Here is a 17,734-nt window from a genome sequence, read left to right as displayed (position 1 = left end):
GAAATCTTCCGTTTTCTGAATTATCTTCCATTCCCTCAAACATATCACCTTTCTTCAAGCATCTTCCATGCCTTGAAAAATCTTCAAATTCTTCAAGTATTTTCAATAATCTTCCAATTCTTCAAGCATCTTCCATTTCTTCAAGCATCTTTCATGCCTTGAAACATCTTCCAATTCTTCCAACATCTTCCATTGCTAGAAACATCTTCCAATTCCTCAGAAATCTTCCAATTCCTGAAATATCTTCCATTTCTTCAAGCATATTTCATGCCTTGAAACATCTTCCAATTCTTCCAACATCTTCCAATTCTTCGGAAATCTGTCATTTCTTCAAATATGTCCCCTCTTTCCCTCTTGACTCCATTTAACATTTAACTATTTAGTTGATATTTTGCAATGTTATACTTAAATCGTTTTCATAAATTATATCTTCAACTTATCGGATCTACAGCAAATATGAAAATTCGGTTAGCCAGCAAATGGGAGATCAAAAGAGCGACCCTTTCGCAGAAATATGCCTAGGGTGGTCAGTTCAGGTAGGCCGCAATCGAGGGATAAATGCAATTCAGGTAAAATGCGTTGCGCTAGAAGCTTTACAGGGTTGGTTCCATAAATCTTCATTTAATCAGGTAGCCGACACCCTGACAACTGTGTCAAGCCAGACAAATGCGTTTGCAAATCCAAGAGACACAACAGAATTCTGAAAATTTCAATCAAACTCAGCTTTGACTGTACCGATATATCATTGCATAGATACATCAGACATAGAATAGGGTATATATATATTTTGTCAAGGTTATATCTGGTTTTCCGGAGGCAGATCCAATATATTAACCTATATATTTCGATATAGCCTCCCATTTTATAATACTGATAAATATCTAAAAATATATAGAGTAGATTATCGATAATATATACAGATATCAAATATACCATTGCCTAAGAAATTTGCTGTGAATAGGTTTAAGTTATCGGAAAAACAAGACGCAAAACGCATCGATAACTCAGTCGGGAAATCGATAATTATCGATAGCAATTCCCTGTTTTGTTTTAGCATATCTCGTAGGTCCCTAAAATTTTGAACTTAGGCAAGTACTAATACTGTACTGGAGAATTGAAGAAAGCCTAGAAATTGGTTGTTTTCGGTTGACCTTTCTTTCGTCAGATCCTTTTGAGGAAAATACCTTTTCAGGGCACGCCTGCGATCAAACCCTCCTCCAGCCCCTGAACCACCACCAACAAATTTGACACTCCACCTTCGCCAACCCAACTTCCACTTTCTGCTACTCAACACTAGCATGAAATTGGTTAACTTTGAGAAGAAGTTTCTTATACTTTTCGCAGTTTTTCAACACTGCTTATCGAGTTTCCCAAAATGTTATCTATGAGAGACTTGGGCATACGCTTACATATATGCGTAGTTGACTGCCATTTCAGGCATTTGAGTTCATATCTGAAATATGCATGGAAATTCATAATTGATGAATCACGCCAAGCAACAACAATAATAATGACAACAACAACAATAACAGAAAAAACAACGTGTGTCGTGTCAACAAAACAAATTTACATACACACACACGCACACACATACACACTCGTAGATATGAATATGTGAGTAAACGGTAAGAGGTAAAAAGAAGAACATGAAAGAACGAGGGCTGAATACCCTTGCGTTATGCAAGACTATAAAGCTGTTAATCATAATGATTAGAAAGAGACAGACTATTCTGCTATATTCACATAAAGTCGATCAGGCATATATATATACATGCATGTATATATACTTTATGTGCTCGAAGATGTCTTCTTGTGCATGTAACAAAATTGTATCCTTTGCAAGAGTATACAAAATAGTACAAAAAAAAAGTACTAATACAGTGCTGCCACTCAGTTACATAAGCAGCGAAAACTCAGCTGAATCAATGGGGACATGATCTTGCGCAAAGGCTGTCAACTCTGCGCAGTCACTTGATCGCCATCTTGTTTAAGGCGATGCCAGCAGCGGCAGCAGCAACAACAACAACAACAACAACAATATCCAACATGGCGGCCAATAGGCTGCGCTTGTTCTGTTAAGCAAACTGTACTTTCTATATGTATGTGTGTGCATGTACATATATATGTATGTGTAATGTGCATGTACATATATATGCATGCATGTATGTTGTGTAATGTGCCTTCTAACTCATGCGTTTGGCAAGAAGGGACACCCTTTGCCAACACCCCACCCCAGCCCCCGCTCCACCCACAAACTCCCACACACACACCACAGAAATTCCAGCAACTCATTCGCGCGCTCGCTTGCTCCGTCTTCGTTCTCTTTTTATCCAGCATGCTGCTAATTTAAAAACATGAATTGGCAAAAAGAAGAAGAACACAAAACAAAAAAAAAAAAAAAAAAAAACCAAAATAAATACCCAAATATGTGAAAACGAACAAAGTTTGCTGTGCTGGGTGCGCCGGCGCCGGCATCGCTGCCAGCGTCAGCTTTTGTGGAATTTTCTGCTGTCGCTAATCTCGCTGCTGCTGCTGCTGGGCAGCCACCACTCACACGCACACACACACACACACACACACACACACAGACGCCCACTCGGCAGCTCTCACTTTGCTCGCTAGATGGCAGCAGCAGTCAGCGATCAAATTTCTGGGCCCTGGGCCGAGCCCATGCCTGCACCACCCCGCCGCTTGGCCACTGAGCAGGTATCATGCCCAGCACTAGCCCAACTGTGCGTGCGTGCGTGCGTGCGTTTGTGCGTTTGTGCATGTGTGCGCACGTGTGAGTGTATGATAAGAGCACCAACACATTCGCAACAAGCTTATAACTGTGCTTTTGACTCGCAACATGCGGAAGTGTCGAGGTCCGCGTCGTCGTCGACGTTGTGTTGCCTTCGCTGCATGGGAAATTTTTGCGGCTGGCGCCAGCGATGACAGCGCAGCAATTGAAATTTTCGCCAACGACACTTTATGGCGGCGTCATGTTGTAAATCTAAGCGACAACGCCGATTCTTCGATTTGTCGCTGCCAACAGGACGAAAGAATAAGAATGCATTGACAACAATGATAACGACAACGACGCAAGCGCCAACGCCAACGCCAACGTCAACGCCAACGCCAACGCCATCGTCCTCGTCAGCAGCAGCCCCACCATCGTCAGCGTCAGCGTCAGCGTCAGCGTCATCGGCAACATTGCAGACAGCTCGACTGCGGCCAGTGCGGCAAAATCAAGCTTGTCGGCCAGCCAGACACATGCATGCCCTGTTGCTCAAGGTCGCCGCAGCATGCGGCTGCGTTTCGGCGAATTCAATGCAAAGTTCAGCAAGCGAAAGAATATGAAAACAGCTGTAAATATCACTGCGTGCTCTTTACTCGTCTGAGCCCCTGTCCAATATCAATATGCGCGCCATATTTGTGTGTAGCGCAATGCGAATGGTATAATATTGATAACAATAATAATAAACACAAAGTAAGACACTGATGACGACGACGTCGATTTATGACGTCGGCTGCATTCGCTCTAACTGCCAATGAGAGCAAGGAAGAGCGTGAAGGGGAGAGAGAGAGCGCGAGGCCGAGCAGCCATAACGGTTTGTTAATGCTACTGTTGTTGCTTAGGCAAAAAAAAAGAAAAGAAAAGAAAAGAAAAGAAGAAAAAAAAATTGTATTCGAAGAGAATGAAATCACAAGCAAATAAGAACACAAAACGCAAACAGCGCGCAATGAAGCAAAGCGCACAAAAAGAAAGGAAAGCAAACGCAAAGTAGAGAAAGAAATTAAACAAAAACGAGTTAATTTTACACCAGTCCAGCCTCACACACAAACGAGGGCAGAGCGCCAGAGAGCGAGAGAGCGAGAGAGCGATAGAGCGAGAGATTGGGCTAGTGGGAGAGTGAGAGAAACGAACGCCCATTCAATCACTCACGCGACCCGTCGGCCAGCAGCCGCCCGCAGTTGCCATCCACCCACTAGGCCCCGGGCCAGCGGCGCCGTCGTCGTCGTCGTAGTTTCCAATGAAGATATCAATCACCAAAAAAAAACAAAAACAAAACTTTGTCCGGCCGGGACCAACGTGGGGCGTGGTGTGTGGGCGGTTTTAGAAGCAGCGATTGCGATAACGGCGCACACACGCACACACACTAACGCATGTTTTTCGATTTGTTGCTCTCTCCCCTCTTTCGCTACCATTAGCAAGCGAACACAATGGCCGGCCTTGCGCAACGCGCTCGCTTACTCATTCTACTGTACGCTTCTGGCCGCTGCCGCCGCCGCTGCCGCTGCCGCTGTTGCCGCTGCCGCCTCGCCTACTCTTTAATCTCGAGAGTCACCAGAGCCCAAAGAGTCGCAGTCGCTGGCAGGCCCCGTTTCGCGTGCGGCAGGCACAACAAGTTTTTTTTTTTTTTTTTTTTCAGCGGAGGCAACGGCTGATGGCGATGACTAAATATATACATACACAGATACATACATACAAATATATACATATACATACATACACACTCAAGTATGTCTACAAGCACACCAGCACTCACACACAAGCACATGTACGTACATAGATAGAGAATAAAGCATCTAAATATATGACTGTCATGCCCAAAAGCCCGATATTACAGCAATTACAGCAAAATGTTAAGAAATTTCTAAAAACAAAAATATATATATGTATGTATATGTATGAACGTCATATAACAGTAACAACACAGCTTTACACAAGTCGCTTATCTTTTACGCTCGCGCTCCCTCTCCCACTCTCTGTCTCTCTCTCTCTCTCTCTCGGCAAGCACGTTTACTGCCCCCCGCCTCGCAGTGCACCAACCTTTGCTTTTCGCACGCTACGTCTACATTGCTGTTGTTGTTGTTGTTGTTGTTGTTGTTGTAGTTGTAGCTGCCTTCTTTTTTCGTTAATTCATTATTGAGGCCAATTGAATTTGTGTGTTGCTGTGTGTGTGTATATAGACAAGCACACATACATACATAAATTTGTATGCGAAATATATACATACATACATATTATGTGTGTATATATGTATTTGTATGTACATACATATATAAATGTGTGTGCGCGCCTAGCTAGCAGCGTGCTTGAATGAATGACGAACTGACGGGCCGACGGCCACGACGACCGTTCGCCTTGCTTGCTTTTGCTTGGCGGCCGGCTGACGAGGGCCTGGCAAGAGACTATGCAACACGTTTAAATATGCGCATCGACGGCAGCCGACGGCAAACGAGCAAGCAACGAACGAGAAACAGCAACAACAGAAAGAGAAAAACACACACACACACACACAGAAGCATACCAAATACATACTCGCACATACACAGACACACACGCATAGCCCAAAATGACGGAGCGTTGCGTGGCAGCAGCAGTGACGGCGGCAGCGACGCTGCCGTGCATGTACATATGTATGTATGTGTGTGTGTGTGTGTGTGTGTGTGTGTATGTAAGCCAATCTGTGTACAAGTGTGTGCACAAGTAAATTGAATGAAGAAGAAGCAGCAGCAGCCGTTCGTGTGGCTACGAAGTTTGATGACGACAACATTTCGACTATGGCAAAGTCTAACTGTATGCACATACATACATACATATGTATAGACATATACACATATACACATACATACATATACATTTAAAACGACGTTTGTCGTTTGCTTCGACAGAGCTACAACATCGGCCCCACCCACCAACACACACACGCACACACACACACACACAGGCCGCTAAACGTTTTGCGCGCTATTTGTTCGTTTTTTTTTTTTCTTTATGATTCTTTTTATTTATTTTTTTCGCGTCTTTTCATCGTCGTCGTCGATTGTTCTTGTTGCTTGTTTGGGTCAGAAGTTCGTTGCGCCGGCTTGCTTGACACTTGGCATGCGCTACGCTTAAATAAAAAGACAGACAGAGAGAGAGAGAGAGAGAGAGAGAGAGAGAGAGAGAGAGAGGGAGAGAGCGAGCCAGAGAAGGGGAAAGTGAGCGACAGCAACATTTGCGCTCACCTGTGCGAATCAGAATAATTATTTTCTGGCCAGTTAATGAACTTAATGCTGCCGGCAGGGATACATGATGTTTATTTGTTTGTTTTAATTCAAGCGAAAGCCTAACAACAAACATGCCCCACATAAAACTGAGAAGCGCACCAACAGCAACAAATAAACGCCGTTGCTGTTATTGTTGCTGCTGCTGCTGCTGCTGCTGCTGCTGCTACTGTCGGCGTCAAAGTCAGCGTCACGAAAGATTGTATGTATGTAGCTGTAAAGGCTGTGAATGCAGCTGACGTGGGCAGCGACAATATCAATTGCATATCGCTTTGACACCAGGTGGCAACGCCGCCAGCTGTCATCGCAGGATAACACAGTTCGAGGAGCGATTTTTGTTGCTCAATTTTGTTGTTGTTTCTTTTGGTTCTTCTCTTCGCTGATTGTTGGCGGCCGCTCGTAAGCTAGAACAGGCACAAGTCAACGTGACCAGCTACAACAACAGCTGCCCCCCCTACCGCCGCTCCCAACACAAGAGACCAAGCAATAGTAAATGGTAAGTTATTTTCTATGCGTGCGTATGCAAATGTGTGTGTGTGTACATGTGTGCGTGTCGTATGAATTACAACGACAGCGAGAGAGAGAGAGTGCGAGAGAGAGAGAGAGATGGTGCTAGGGAATGAAAGTGCACGGCTAGCAAATTGGTGTGGGTGTGTGTAGAAAATGCATTAAGCACGTCTTCCTCTTCCATTTTGTACTTCTACTTCTGTTTTACTTGTTTTATTTGCATTGCATTGACTAAAACAACAACAACAACAACAACAACAAAATGATAAGCAAAGATGTGAATTGTGATAATGAAGCAGAAAGAAAACTTGTTCGAAAAGTTGTAATGCAATGGAGGATTAGCGAGGGGAATGGTATAGATGGTGACGACGACGACGGGCGGGCTGAGGTGTCAGGGGGGGGGGGGGGGGCTTGTGGGCGAGCGGATATCCGGCCGGCGAGCAGGGCCAACTTGATTGGGCCAGTGTATCCAATAATTGAAGCCAGCCAACAAACAGATACATTCACTCTCTTCATACATATATGTGTATATCTCTCTTGAGAGAGAGAGGGGGTGGGGGGGAATTAGCTAGACCACAATGCGTGCAAGAAAACTTTCTATAAGCCAAGAAAATTGCAAAAAGAGAGAGCCATAAGAGCCGGTCTTTTCCAGCAGCCAGCCTTCTATTTATGCCATTCCTCTTTGCGCTGCATCCGTAAATGAATGCATACACAGATCTAAGTACATGAATATTATTATAATTATATTAGGAAGCATGTGAAAGTATTCATGATCAATGTTTCAAGCCCTTGTTTATATGTGGGAAGTATATGATTTTATACTCAAGAGCCTTTGAATATTGAGAATTGACTTTTGTTAACTAATTTTTGGGGCGATTGAACGAGTTCAGATTTGTTGTACCCACAAATTTTAGAACCCTTCTTTTCACCCAGAGAGAGCGGAAATGCCGAAATATGTGAGACAAGACTTTGATAATGACATTAAAGCTGTCAGATCAGATCATGGATGGGACTGTGAGTTGATTACAAGTCAGTTAATCAGTCAATCAGTTGGTAAGTCAGTCAGTCAATCAGTTTATCAATCAAGCTGACAGCCAATCAATAAAACGTTTGTCAGTCAATTAGCTTACCAGTCATTCAGCTGGTCAATCAGTCAATCATTTAGTCAGTCAGTCAGCTAATTAATCAGTTAATCAATCAGCCAGTTCATCAAACATATGTTGGTTAGTCAGTCAGTCAATTAAACGTTTGTCAGTCAATCAGCTTACCAGTCAATCAGTTGGTCAATCAGTCAATTCATCAGACAAATGTTGGTTAGTCAGTCAGTCAATTAAACGTTTGTCAGTCAATCAGCTGGTCAATCAGTCAATCATTTAGTCAGTCAGTCAGTCAGCTAATTAATCAGTTGTTCAATCAGCCAGTTCATCAGTCAAGCAGCTTGTCAAACAGACATTCAATCATTTTGTCAGTCAATCGGTCAGTCAGCTGGTCAATCAGTTTGTTGTTTAGTTTGCCGTTCAATCAGTCAGTCATGCAATCAATCACTCAATCTGCCTAAACATGAATTGCATAACAGCTTAAATGTACTACAAATAATTGCATAACCCATCAATCTGCACGTGTAGAGAAATATAAGAAGGACTTGCACGCTTCGGATTACCTCTTCTGCAGTGTGTGACGTGGCACGCACGCTTCGAAACACTGGAGAGAGTCAAGCCCCCAAGCCCGACCACGTCTCCCATCCGGACCTCGTGTTAATATCATATCGAAGTATTGCCCATGCACAAATAGCTACAATCACTCATACCGCATCCACCACACATCATCCTTTTCGTATCAATGGCGAGAGGCGAGCACACGCTCACTCTCTCTCGCTCTCTCTCTCTCTCTCTTGCTGTTAGTCACATGCACACACACATATGCTTGGCTGTGTTTACATAGCAAAGCGTGCATGAAACGGGGCCTCGCTTTGCGCTGCCGCCGTTCGGGCAGCCCGACAAAGAAAAAGACAGAAAAAAAAAAAAACAACAACAACAACAACAAAAAAGCCAATGCTTATCGATGCCACTGCGTGCTTGTGTATGTATGCACACACATACAGACATTGTTTTGCTTTTTGCTTACATACGTATGCGTGTGGCTTATGAATGTGCACACATACATACATACATACATGCATACATACATATATGAATTGTAATTAACGTAAGGGAAAACACAAGTTCCGCCGTAGCTTATTTGGTATTCACAAAATACGGTAAAGTCCCAACACAGCTGACTAATTAGCAAATCGCTGAAAAATCACACACACACACACACATACAGAGAGAGAAACGCACACGAGCCTAATTTTAGACGCAGCTGCGAAAGTAAAGCTCTGCTTTAATAGAAGAACAAGCTTTTAGGCCGGGAGAGCGGCTGAGAGCGCGTTAGTTCGTTTTATGGCCCGGTTCTGGTAAGCGCGCAGCAGAATTTGTTTGAATTTTTTTTTTTTTTTTTTTTGCTTTTCAATGCTTTTTCGCTCTCTTCTTCTTCTTCTTCTTTTTTGGCTATGGAAAATGCACTCAAAGTGCGACCTTTTAGTGCTGCGCAGCTGACGCCTCCGTCGCTGTTTTTGCTTTTTACCGTACAATGGCCCAGCTAGCGTCGCAGCAGCAACAACTAAAACACACACACACACACACACACATACGAAGCGCTCTCGTGTCCGCTGTCCGCAATGTCGTCGGCAGCTGCTGTCTTGTCTGCTGCCGCTGCTGCTGCCGACCGAAGCGGGGCCTTTCTTGAGAGCGCAGAATAACGAAAACTTCTTGCATACACACACACACACACAGAGGGAATGAGATGGCCAGCGAGAGGGAGTGCGAGAGCGTGAGGGCGAGGGCCAACGAACGAGTGAGAGCGTAAGAAAGCGTGAGAGAGAAAGGGAGCGTACACAGAGCCAGGGCCTGTGAGCGTACCCGGCTACCATGCGACTGCATGCCATACTAAAGTCGTATTGCCAGGGGTCGCGTTGTTTTAGCCGGGTGGTGGAGGTGGAGGTGAAGGTGGTGGTGGTGCTGTTGGTGGTGGGGTTGGGGGTTGCTGTTGCTGCTCTTGCTGGCGGTGGTGGCGGGGCGAGGTTAGCATAGCATTGCCAAAAATAGAGACGCCCCCGCACACTGTGCGCTCTGCTGCCCCAAAATACACACACACACACCCACACCCACACACACACACACGCACACGGGCGGCAGGCCCGCTGGACTGTGGCATATTTGACCCACGCTGCAGCCAAGGCACAGCGCAGCAGAGCACAGAGCCAGAGCCAAAGCTAGCGTCAGACGCAGCCGTCGACGTCGCCGCCATCAGCTCTAGCTCTATATGTTTGAATCGTACATGGCTTAAGCTTCGCTTGCACTGTGGTCAGCATATGCATGAAACTGAACTGATTTTCCATAATCGAAACTTGTCCAAATATTTGTGCACACAGTTTTACACTTAACGAATTTGGTTGCACAGTTTTTCCAGTCGTCTTTTGTGGCTAACATAATGAGTTTTTCTCAAAATGTCATCTTTTGGAAAAGCGAAAACCTTTTTTTTGATTTCTTTAATTAAAAAATGTTACAAGCCCCGTTCACAGCAGCTAAATAGTTGTTGGCCCAAAAAATATGAGAAATATGTTAAAAACAAACCACATTGAAACGAAATAAAAATGTTTAAATAGATAAAAAACATTGAGTCACACAAATTGGTGTTTCTTCCATAATTTGCCCAGAAGTACATACATTAATTGATTTCTCCTAATGTTGCGCAGCTTAAATCGAATTGCACCACTGTAAGTATGCCGTTGTTGTACTAGCTGTAGCTAGCAGCGCCGCTTAGCTAGTCGGCAGAAGAAGTGCACAAGGGGGTTGCAAGGTGTGCGGTGGTGGACAGGCAGCGTTAGCAGCAGCAGCAGCAGCAGCAGCAGCAACAAAAACAACAGCAACATCAATTCGGCAAAATGTTCGTTGCATGTTCGTGCCTCTGCAGCCGCTGCTGCTGCTGCTGCTGCGGCTGCAGCGCCGGCAGTAGCGTCAGCTCTATGTATTTTGTATTTCTTTTTGCGCTATTGTATGCGTGCGTGTGTGTGTGTGTGTGTGTGTGTGTGTATTTCAGTGTATACACACAGAAAGCTGCTGCGCTGTCAGCGTCGACGTCGCTGCTATGTACACACACACACACATGCACAGAGGCAGACACGCACGCACACACACACACACACACACACACGCGCGCAGACAGTTTTCAGTTGACTTCGTTGAAATAATTTTCGTAACAACGATCACACTCGTTTGTGTATTGCGAAGACGGGAGGACGTCTCGACGCAGTCCGCAGAGCTAAAAGCAGCGTTTTTTTTTTAGCGTCGTTTGTCGCCGTCGTCGTTGTAGGCGTCGCGTCGGCGGTGTTTAATCAACAACAAACAAAAACACAAAATATATATATATATATACATAGATATATACAAATTATATGCATATACATTGTATATACAAATTAAATAAGCTATACGAAAATAATACAAAAAAAAAAAGGAAGAATAGCTATTATGCCGTTGTGTACACTTTTTTTTTCAAGTTTCAATATCAACTATATCATAATCAGAAATTGTAAGTGTATAATAAAATAGTGAAATGCATGCCTGCAAATATGTGCATAAAGTACATAAGTAAATGCAACTTATTTTATATATGTGTTAAAATGTTTGACAGTTGCTTGTGAAAAGAAATTTGCAAAGCAGAAAGCAAAAAAAAAAAAAAAACTCGCAGTCGCCGTCGCTGCCGGACGCTACAACAACAACAGCAGCAGCAGCAGCCAAACTCATACCATAAACAACAACAACAACAAAAAGTGCGCGCGAAAGAAACAGCAAGATATACAAACAACAACAGCAAAAGCAAAAGCAAAAAGAAAAAGAGTTGAAAAGCAAAAGGCAACAACAAAATAACATCAACAACAAAGCAGCAAGCAGCACGTTTTGCTGTGTGTGTGTGTGTGTGTGTATGGCCAACGGCCGCGCCAGCGTTGCCATATCTGTGTCAGCTGAGCGGCTGGCCCATGCCGGGCCAGAGACAGCGTGCCAAAGAGAGCGAGAGAGCGAAAGAGTGTGCATTGTGTGCGTGTGTCAATTTGCTGTCAATTTGATTTGTTGTTGTTGTTGTTTTTTTTTTATACAATTTTTTTTTTTATTTTTTGTATACCCCTTTCCCACGCCTGGTCATATGTTGTGTTATTTTTTGTTGTTGCTGTTGTTTGTGCCTATTTGAAACCAGTTATTAAAATTTGAATTTTGCCTAATTGCAGCACATGCAACATGAATTAAAGCGGCAAACATAAACAGCGTGAAGAGCATAAAAGCAAAAACGAAGAGTAAAGGCAAAACAACTAAAAAAACAAAAAAAAAAAACAAATAACAAAATAAAGCGCGTTAAAGAGCGTACGTGTGTGAGAGCAGCCGGAGCAGCAGCCGCAGCCGCAGCCATGTCCAGCAGCGATGATGTCCAGATCACCAGCGTGATTGATGCCAACGGGCAGCCGCTGCCGCTGCATGGCAACAGTTTGGGCGGTGCGCTCGGTCCGCCCGTCAAGCAGGAGGACGATGCCGAGATACGCGAATTGGCCGCCAAAATGAAGGAGCAGCAAAAACAGCAGGCCGCCCAACAGGCCAGCCGGCAGGCGGCCATGCAGCATGCAAATGGCGGTGTCGGTGGCGCCAATGCAGCAGCAGCAGCAGCAGCTGCAGCAGCTGCAGCTGGCGGCGGCGGTGGCAGCGTTGGTGCAATGCAGCCACCGTTAACCAATGGCAATGGCCAGACAAACATAATGAGCTATTTGTCGCGGCATCAGAAGCTGCCGAACGGTACAATGCAGGTGGTGCCCGCCTTGTCGGCCAATGGGCGTGCCAATGGCGCAATTGGCGGCGATAACGATAAGAAAACAACGGGCGGACCGTGCGATGAGGAATCGATAAAGGGACACTTTGGCTGGGCGCAATTTGGCAAAGTATCGATACCGTATATATACAGGCAATCGGAGAAATATTGTTCGGTGCGTATGATCGAACTGAAATTGCTTGGTAAATATTTAAATTACCTGCATCCGGATATCTATTCGAGCTGCACCTGTGTGCGCAGCTATTATATAACCGATGCCGAGGCGCGTCTCTTTATCGAGATCAATCACAAGCATTGCGATGTTGAATTCGGACGCGATATATTCACGCAAAAGGATCTGGTTGTCCGTCTCAGCGATGCATCGAAATTTTATCAATTTCTCGATATATGCTATCGCAAATTGATCGGCGGCAGCAAAACGCCGTCAGAGAAATGCGGCTTTATACGCATCAATAAGGAGTCTGTGGTACCGTATACGGTGCGCAACAATCAGCAGGTGGTGCCGCTTTTCTATTTTGAAGGCGAAACCGAAAATCTAAAAACAAAAGCCGAACTGTTAAACGGCTGGGATTTGGCCTATCTAAAGTTCTGCTGCAAAGTTCAAGGCATACGCAACGAGCTCTTCTCCAGCGAAAATGTTGCCGTCATTTCGCTGACAGACATCAAAAGCTATTTTCCCAATGGCACCGAATTCGAGGACTATTGGCCCAGCAAGGTGGTCGACTCCAATCTCTTGATCGGCAATCGTTCGAATGCCAACAATTCGGTTAACTGGACGCGTCAGCCATCGGCGCCGCCCCCCAAGATAACCACCAGCGTTAACAGCAACAGCAGCGCAGCCGCAGCACAAAAGTCCCAGCAGCAGCAGCAGCAGCAGCAGCAACAGCAACAACAACAGCAGCAGCAACAGCAGCAGCAGCAACAACAACAACAACAGCAGCAGCAACAGCATTCAACGGCTGCGGCGCAGCAGCAGCATTTGATGAAACAGCGAGCCGCAGTCGCGGCCGCTGCCGCTGCCAATGGTGTGGCAAATGGTGGGAATTTCTCATCAGCAGCGGCGGCAGCAGCAGCAGCTGCATTCAATACACATGCAGCGGCCATGCTACAGACGCCGGGCAATACGCGCATGCTGACGCAGGCGACCGTCCAGGCGCTGGCCACCGGTGGCTGGATGAATAGCCAGAATAATGTGCCCCAGCTACATGTTCAAATGTTGGTGAGTAATTTTATTATATTTGGTGTGCTTTGCAAGATATCGATAGGCCAATGCAATATCAGCACGGTTGCCTATCGTGATTGTTATCGATATCGTCGTCGTTCGCTCACTTAAAGCAACAACAACAACAACAACAACAACAACAGTAGTTGCGCTCTTCACCACGTTTGCCACTTTGCTAACAAAAAGAGAATTCACCAAATACATGCATACGTCACAATTGAAAAGTACATTTTCTTTCTATTAAATGCAAATGTACCTTTCTTTGGTACTTAGTACCAAAATTTGCATGATAAGTGGCAACCGCGCCCCCGCCTTCCCATTACATTATCAGCCTCTCTTTAACCTCCCACTCCGGCAACACTGGCGCACGAGAGCTAACGATGCTTGCCTGTGCAAAACTGCGATGCATGGATAATTTGATACCTTTGCGTGTGTGTGTGTGTGTGTGTGTGTGTGTGTGTGTGTGTGTGTGGCCTGATTTGTATACCTTATACTCTGTTCACACAGTGCAAGAGTGCTGTTTGGTTTTGAGCAATGTCCCCTGACTATTTCTGCGACAAAATAATAAAACTTTACGACCACGAAACAATTTTCAAATATCGAAAAATAACTTAAAGTCGTTTTCGACAGAATATGGCACAGTTGTTAGCACCCGGTGGCAAAGTTCTCATTGAACTGCCTGCACACGTAAAATCGAACAGCTTTGCTTAAGCAAGCATTCGCCGGCGCTGTGAACCAATCCACCCCTTGAACGTTCCAACGGTTCATAGGTTCAATACGTTCAGGCTTCTGCACGGCTCAACGGTTCCAACAGTTGTCTGTATTTGCATGTGTGGTCGCCGCTAAGCACGTAACTTAGTAAAGTTTTTCATGATAATGTCAGTTTAGTTATCATCGAAACTCTGTGACTAGGTCACATTATGTTTGATCTTAACAAGAGGTTGCATAATCGAAGCTTCTAGTTTTTAATGAATGCAAAGGGAAGTCAAATATTCGTTTTTGTTGCTTTACTGCAATAAAGTAGCACAAACTTGTGAATAATACTTTTGAAAGGGGTTAATTAGATGTACAAGGTCAGGCGAAAAGCGCGCAGAACGCAAAACGTCACGCGAAACGGTTCCAGTGAACCGTTCACACAACTCAACCGTTGATCGTGTAAGTGCAGCTCAATCTTAAACGAGCTGCAACGAAATATGTTTAAATTTACAAAGGTACGGCTTGTTCCTTTTTTTTTTTTTTTTTTTTTCGTTTTTATTTTTTGTGCGTGCCCGCAGATATCTGCCAATTAAGGAGCTAAATACTTTTGTAACTAATTAGTCTGAAGGTCAGCAGTTGCATTTGCCGCCCTCTGGTAACACTGTTTCTCTACCATTTCGCCAGAAATGACGCATGAGAGCAATGCATGTGGGCGTATGTATGTGTGCGTGTGCGTGTGCGTGTGCGCGGGCGTGTGTGTGTGCAAAAGAAAATCGCGCTAATCAGTGTCCTAAATATAACTCTTGATTTTAATGAGCTATGACACATACTTATTCCACGTGCCGATTGTAAGGATAAAAGAGCGTAAATCTGCTAATGGTACTGAAAAGGGCAAAGCTAATTAGCCAAGTCTTTGGCACATGCATAGTTCAGTTAATCCCTATGTTTCTCTATACAAATTTAGTTGAATACATTTTTATTTTATTTTTTTTTCTTTCATACAGTTTGGCAAGACAGCAGCAGCCCAGCAGCCGCAGCGGCAGCGGCAGCTTAGAAACTGGGTCATGCATACAAGCATACACGCACACATACATACATTGCGCTATGCTCTCTTTGTAGTTGTGTAGTTGTAGCAAACGTATGCATGTGTGTGTGTGTGTGTGTGTGTGTGTGTGTGTTTGTGCTTGGCAACCTGTTGAGGTTTATTTTATCTCGCACTCACTCTCGCACATCGCATTTATACAACACTTAATCTCACCATTCTCTTTTCTCTCTCTCTCTCTCTCTCTCTCGCTTTCTGTGTCATTCTGGCTGGCTGTAGGCGCAACAAACGCATGCGAATGCCAACCGCGGCACATACCGCGAACATCTAAACAACATGATGCTGGGTGGAAGCCGCCCGCAACCGTATTCCTATAACAATCCTGCGATTTCAATGTCCTCGGTGAACAGTCAGAGCGGCGGTGGCGGTAATGCGCCGCCGCCTCTGGTTCGTTCGGCGGCCGGACAGAATGCCAATCACATGTAAGTATTAACATATGCAATCGATATATCGATTGATATCATTTTTGTTGTTATCGATTTGTAACTGCGCCGTTTAAAAAAAAAAAAAAAAAAAAATACATACATACATACATTTAATGAAAGCAATTTGCAATTACAGTTACAATTACTTTTTGCTACTTACTTTGATTTTGCTTTTCTTTATGCATACATATGTGTATATATATTTATATATATCTATATGTATATATATGACCTACGTATATTTAATGATTATCAAAGTATAAAAAACAAAAGAAACTTTTTTTTTTTTTGCGCAGAAATTGTGTTTTTCAAATTTTGTTGTAATTCGTTTATTATGTGTACATGCATACATTACTTTTTCACTCTAAGTTAAGTTGGATATTTTTCTGCCATTAGGGTGCCACGTGAGACGAACTAAATTAAAAAAAAAAAAAAAAACATGTATAAAAGCAGCAGCAAGTTGTTGTTATTTATTTTATTTTTATTTTTTTTTTTTTATTTTCTTCTACTTTGCACCAATTGTTTTTTCATCTTAGTCGTAATGCAAAAAAAAAAAAAAAAAAAAGATAGAAGAAGAAAAATTGAAAGAGAAAACCGAAATCGGCGTTTGTGCACGCATTTTATTTAATTTTAATACAATTTTCGACTGTGTTTACCATTTTTTGATAAATATGTACGTTATGAAATTATGAAAAATAATCGTTACACGCATAACTTATTTGCTACCATTCGTTTTCCCTACCTCCCTTAAAAATAAAAAAAAAAAAAAACGTCACGCCACATTATTTTTCGTAATTTATTTCCGACACGCCAAAAAAAAAAAAAAAAAACAATTAATTGTAATCATTGAATACAAACAAAAATCTTTCCATGTTTTTCTTATTGTTGTTGTAGTCAAAAAAACGAAAAAAAAAAAAAAAAACGAAGCTTTTCCATTGCATTTGATATTTTGATATGTACAAATGATGAAAAGATCTACAAAAATCACTAACGAAGAGCGTTGCTCGTTGAGGGCCTCACAACATATTATGTTTTTCAAAATATCGACACCAAATCAAATTTAAAACAAATTAAACAAACTATTTTCCACGTAACTAACAAATCTTAAATTTCGAAAATAACCCACAAATAAACACAAATAACCCGAGTTGCCACTCAATTTCGTAAATTTGGCATGCATTAGGGTGTTCTGTGTCACAAATCGATGAAAAATAGGTTGTGTTTTTTTTTTATTCCCACCTACACACTTTATTTTTGGTTTGGGTTACAGTTGAAAACTAACGATGAACATAATAAGCCCAGGACTAAAAAAAAAAAAGAGAACTCACCATCTACACACACAGACACACACACACACACACACACACACACACACACATACACACATTCCATTTCGTAGTTATATTTGTAATAATTTTTGCTGTAGTTTTGCATGCCCTGAAATTTGTTAATTCTTTTTTTAAAAACAATTTCTATTTGTTATGCTTGGCTCAAAACAACTAATCGTTTCCTTTTAAGACCATTTTGTGTCATTCCGATTATTTGTTTTATTTATTTATTCTATTTTTTTTGTTTTTGTATTTTTGAAATATACCTTAATTTCAATGAGATATTTAGATAAAACGCTGATAGAAGAACTACAACATATTTTGAAAAACATGAATTCGCATTAAAAAAAAAAAAAATGAAAATGAAAATAGGCAATTAACAAATTTTGTATTTACTTTTGTTTAAAACAAAAAATAATATTGTTATTGCTATTCTTATCGATAAAAAAATATACATATATATATACATATATATATATATATATATATATGCATACATATATAT

At 42.8% G+C, this 17,734-nt stretch overlaps 1 protein-coding gene across 1 annotated transcript in view; it reads left to right on the top strand.

Annotated features, from left to right (window-relative positions):
• The first annotated feature begins 10,846 nt into the window (after window positions 1-10,846).
• Window positions 10,847-17,734, top strand: part of LOC6633630 (AF4/FMR2 family member lilli) — a 13,363-nt gene continuing 6,475 nt past the window's right edge. The window contains 3 exon segments of the mRNA XM_032440046.2: window positions 10,847-11,172; window positions 11,867-13,675; window positions 15,696-15,898. Of these exon segments, the coding sequence (XP_032295937.2) occupies window positions 12,044-13,675; window positions 15,696-15,898 (1,835 nt within the window). The 5' untranslated portion in view covers window positions 10,847-11,172; window positions 11,867-12,043.

The sequence above is a fragment of the Drosophila virilis genome, chromosome X, assembly GCF_030788295.1.
Source record: "Drosophila virilis strain 15010-1051.87 chromosome X, Dvir_AGI_RSII-ME, whole genome shotgun sequence".
NCBI classification, from domain to species: domain Eukaryota; kingdom Metazoa; phylum Arthropoda; class Insecta; order Diptera; family Drosophilidae; genus Drosophila; species Drosophila virilis.
This window is presented reverse-complemented; position numbering and strand designations above follow the sequence as displayed.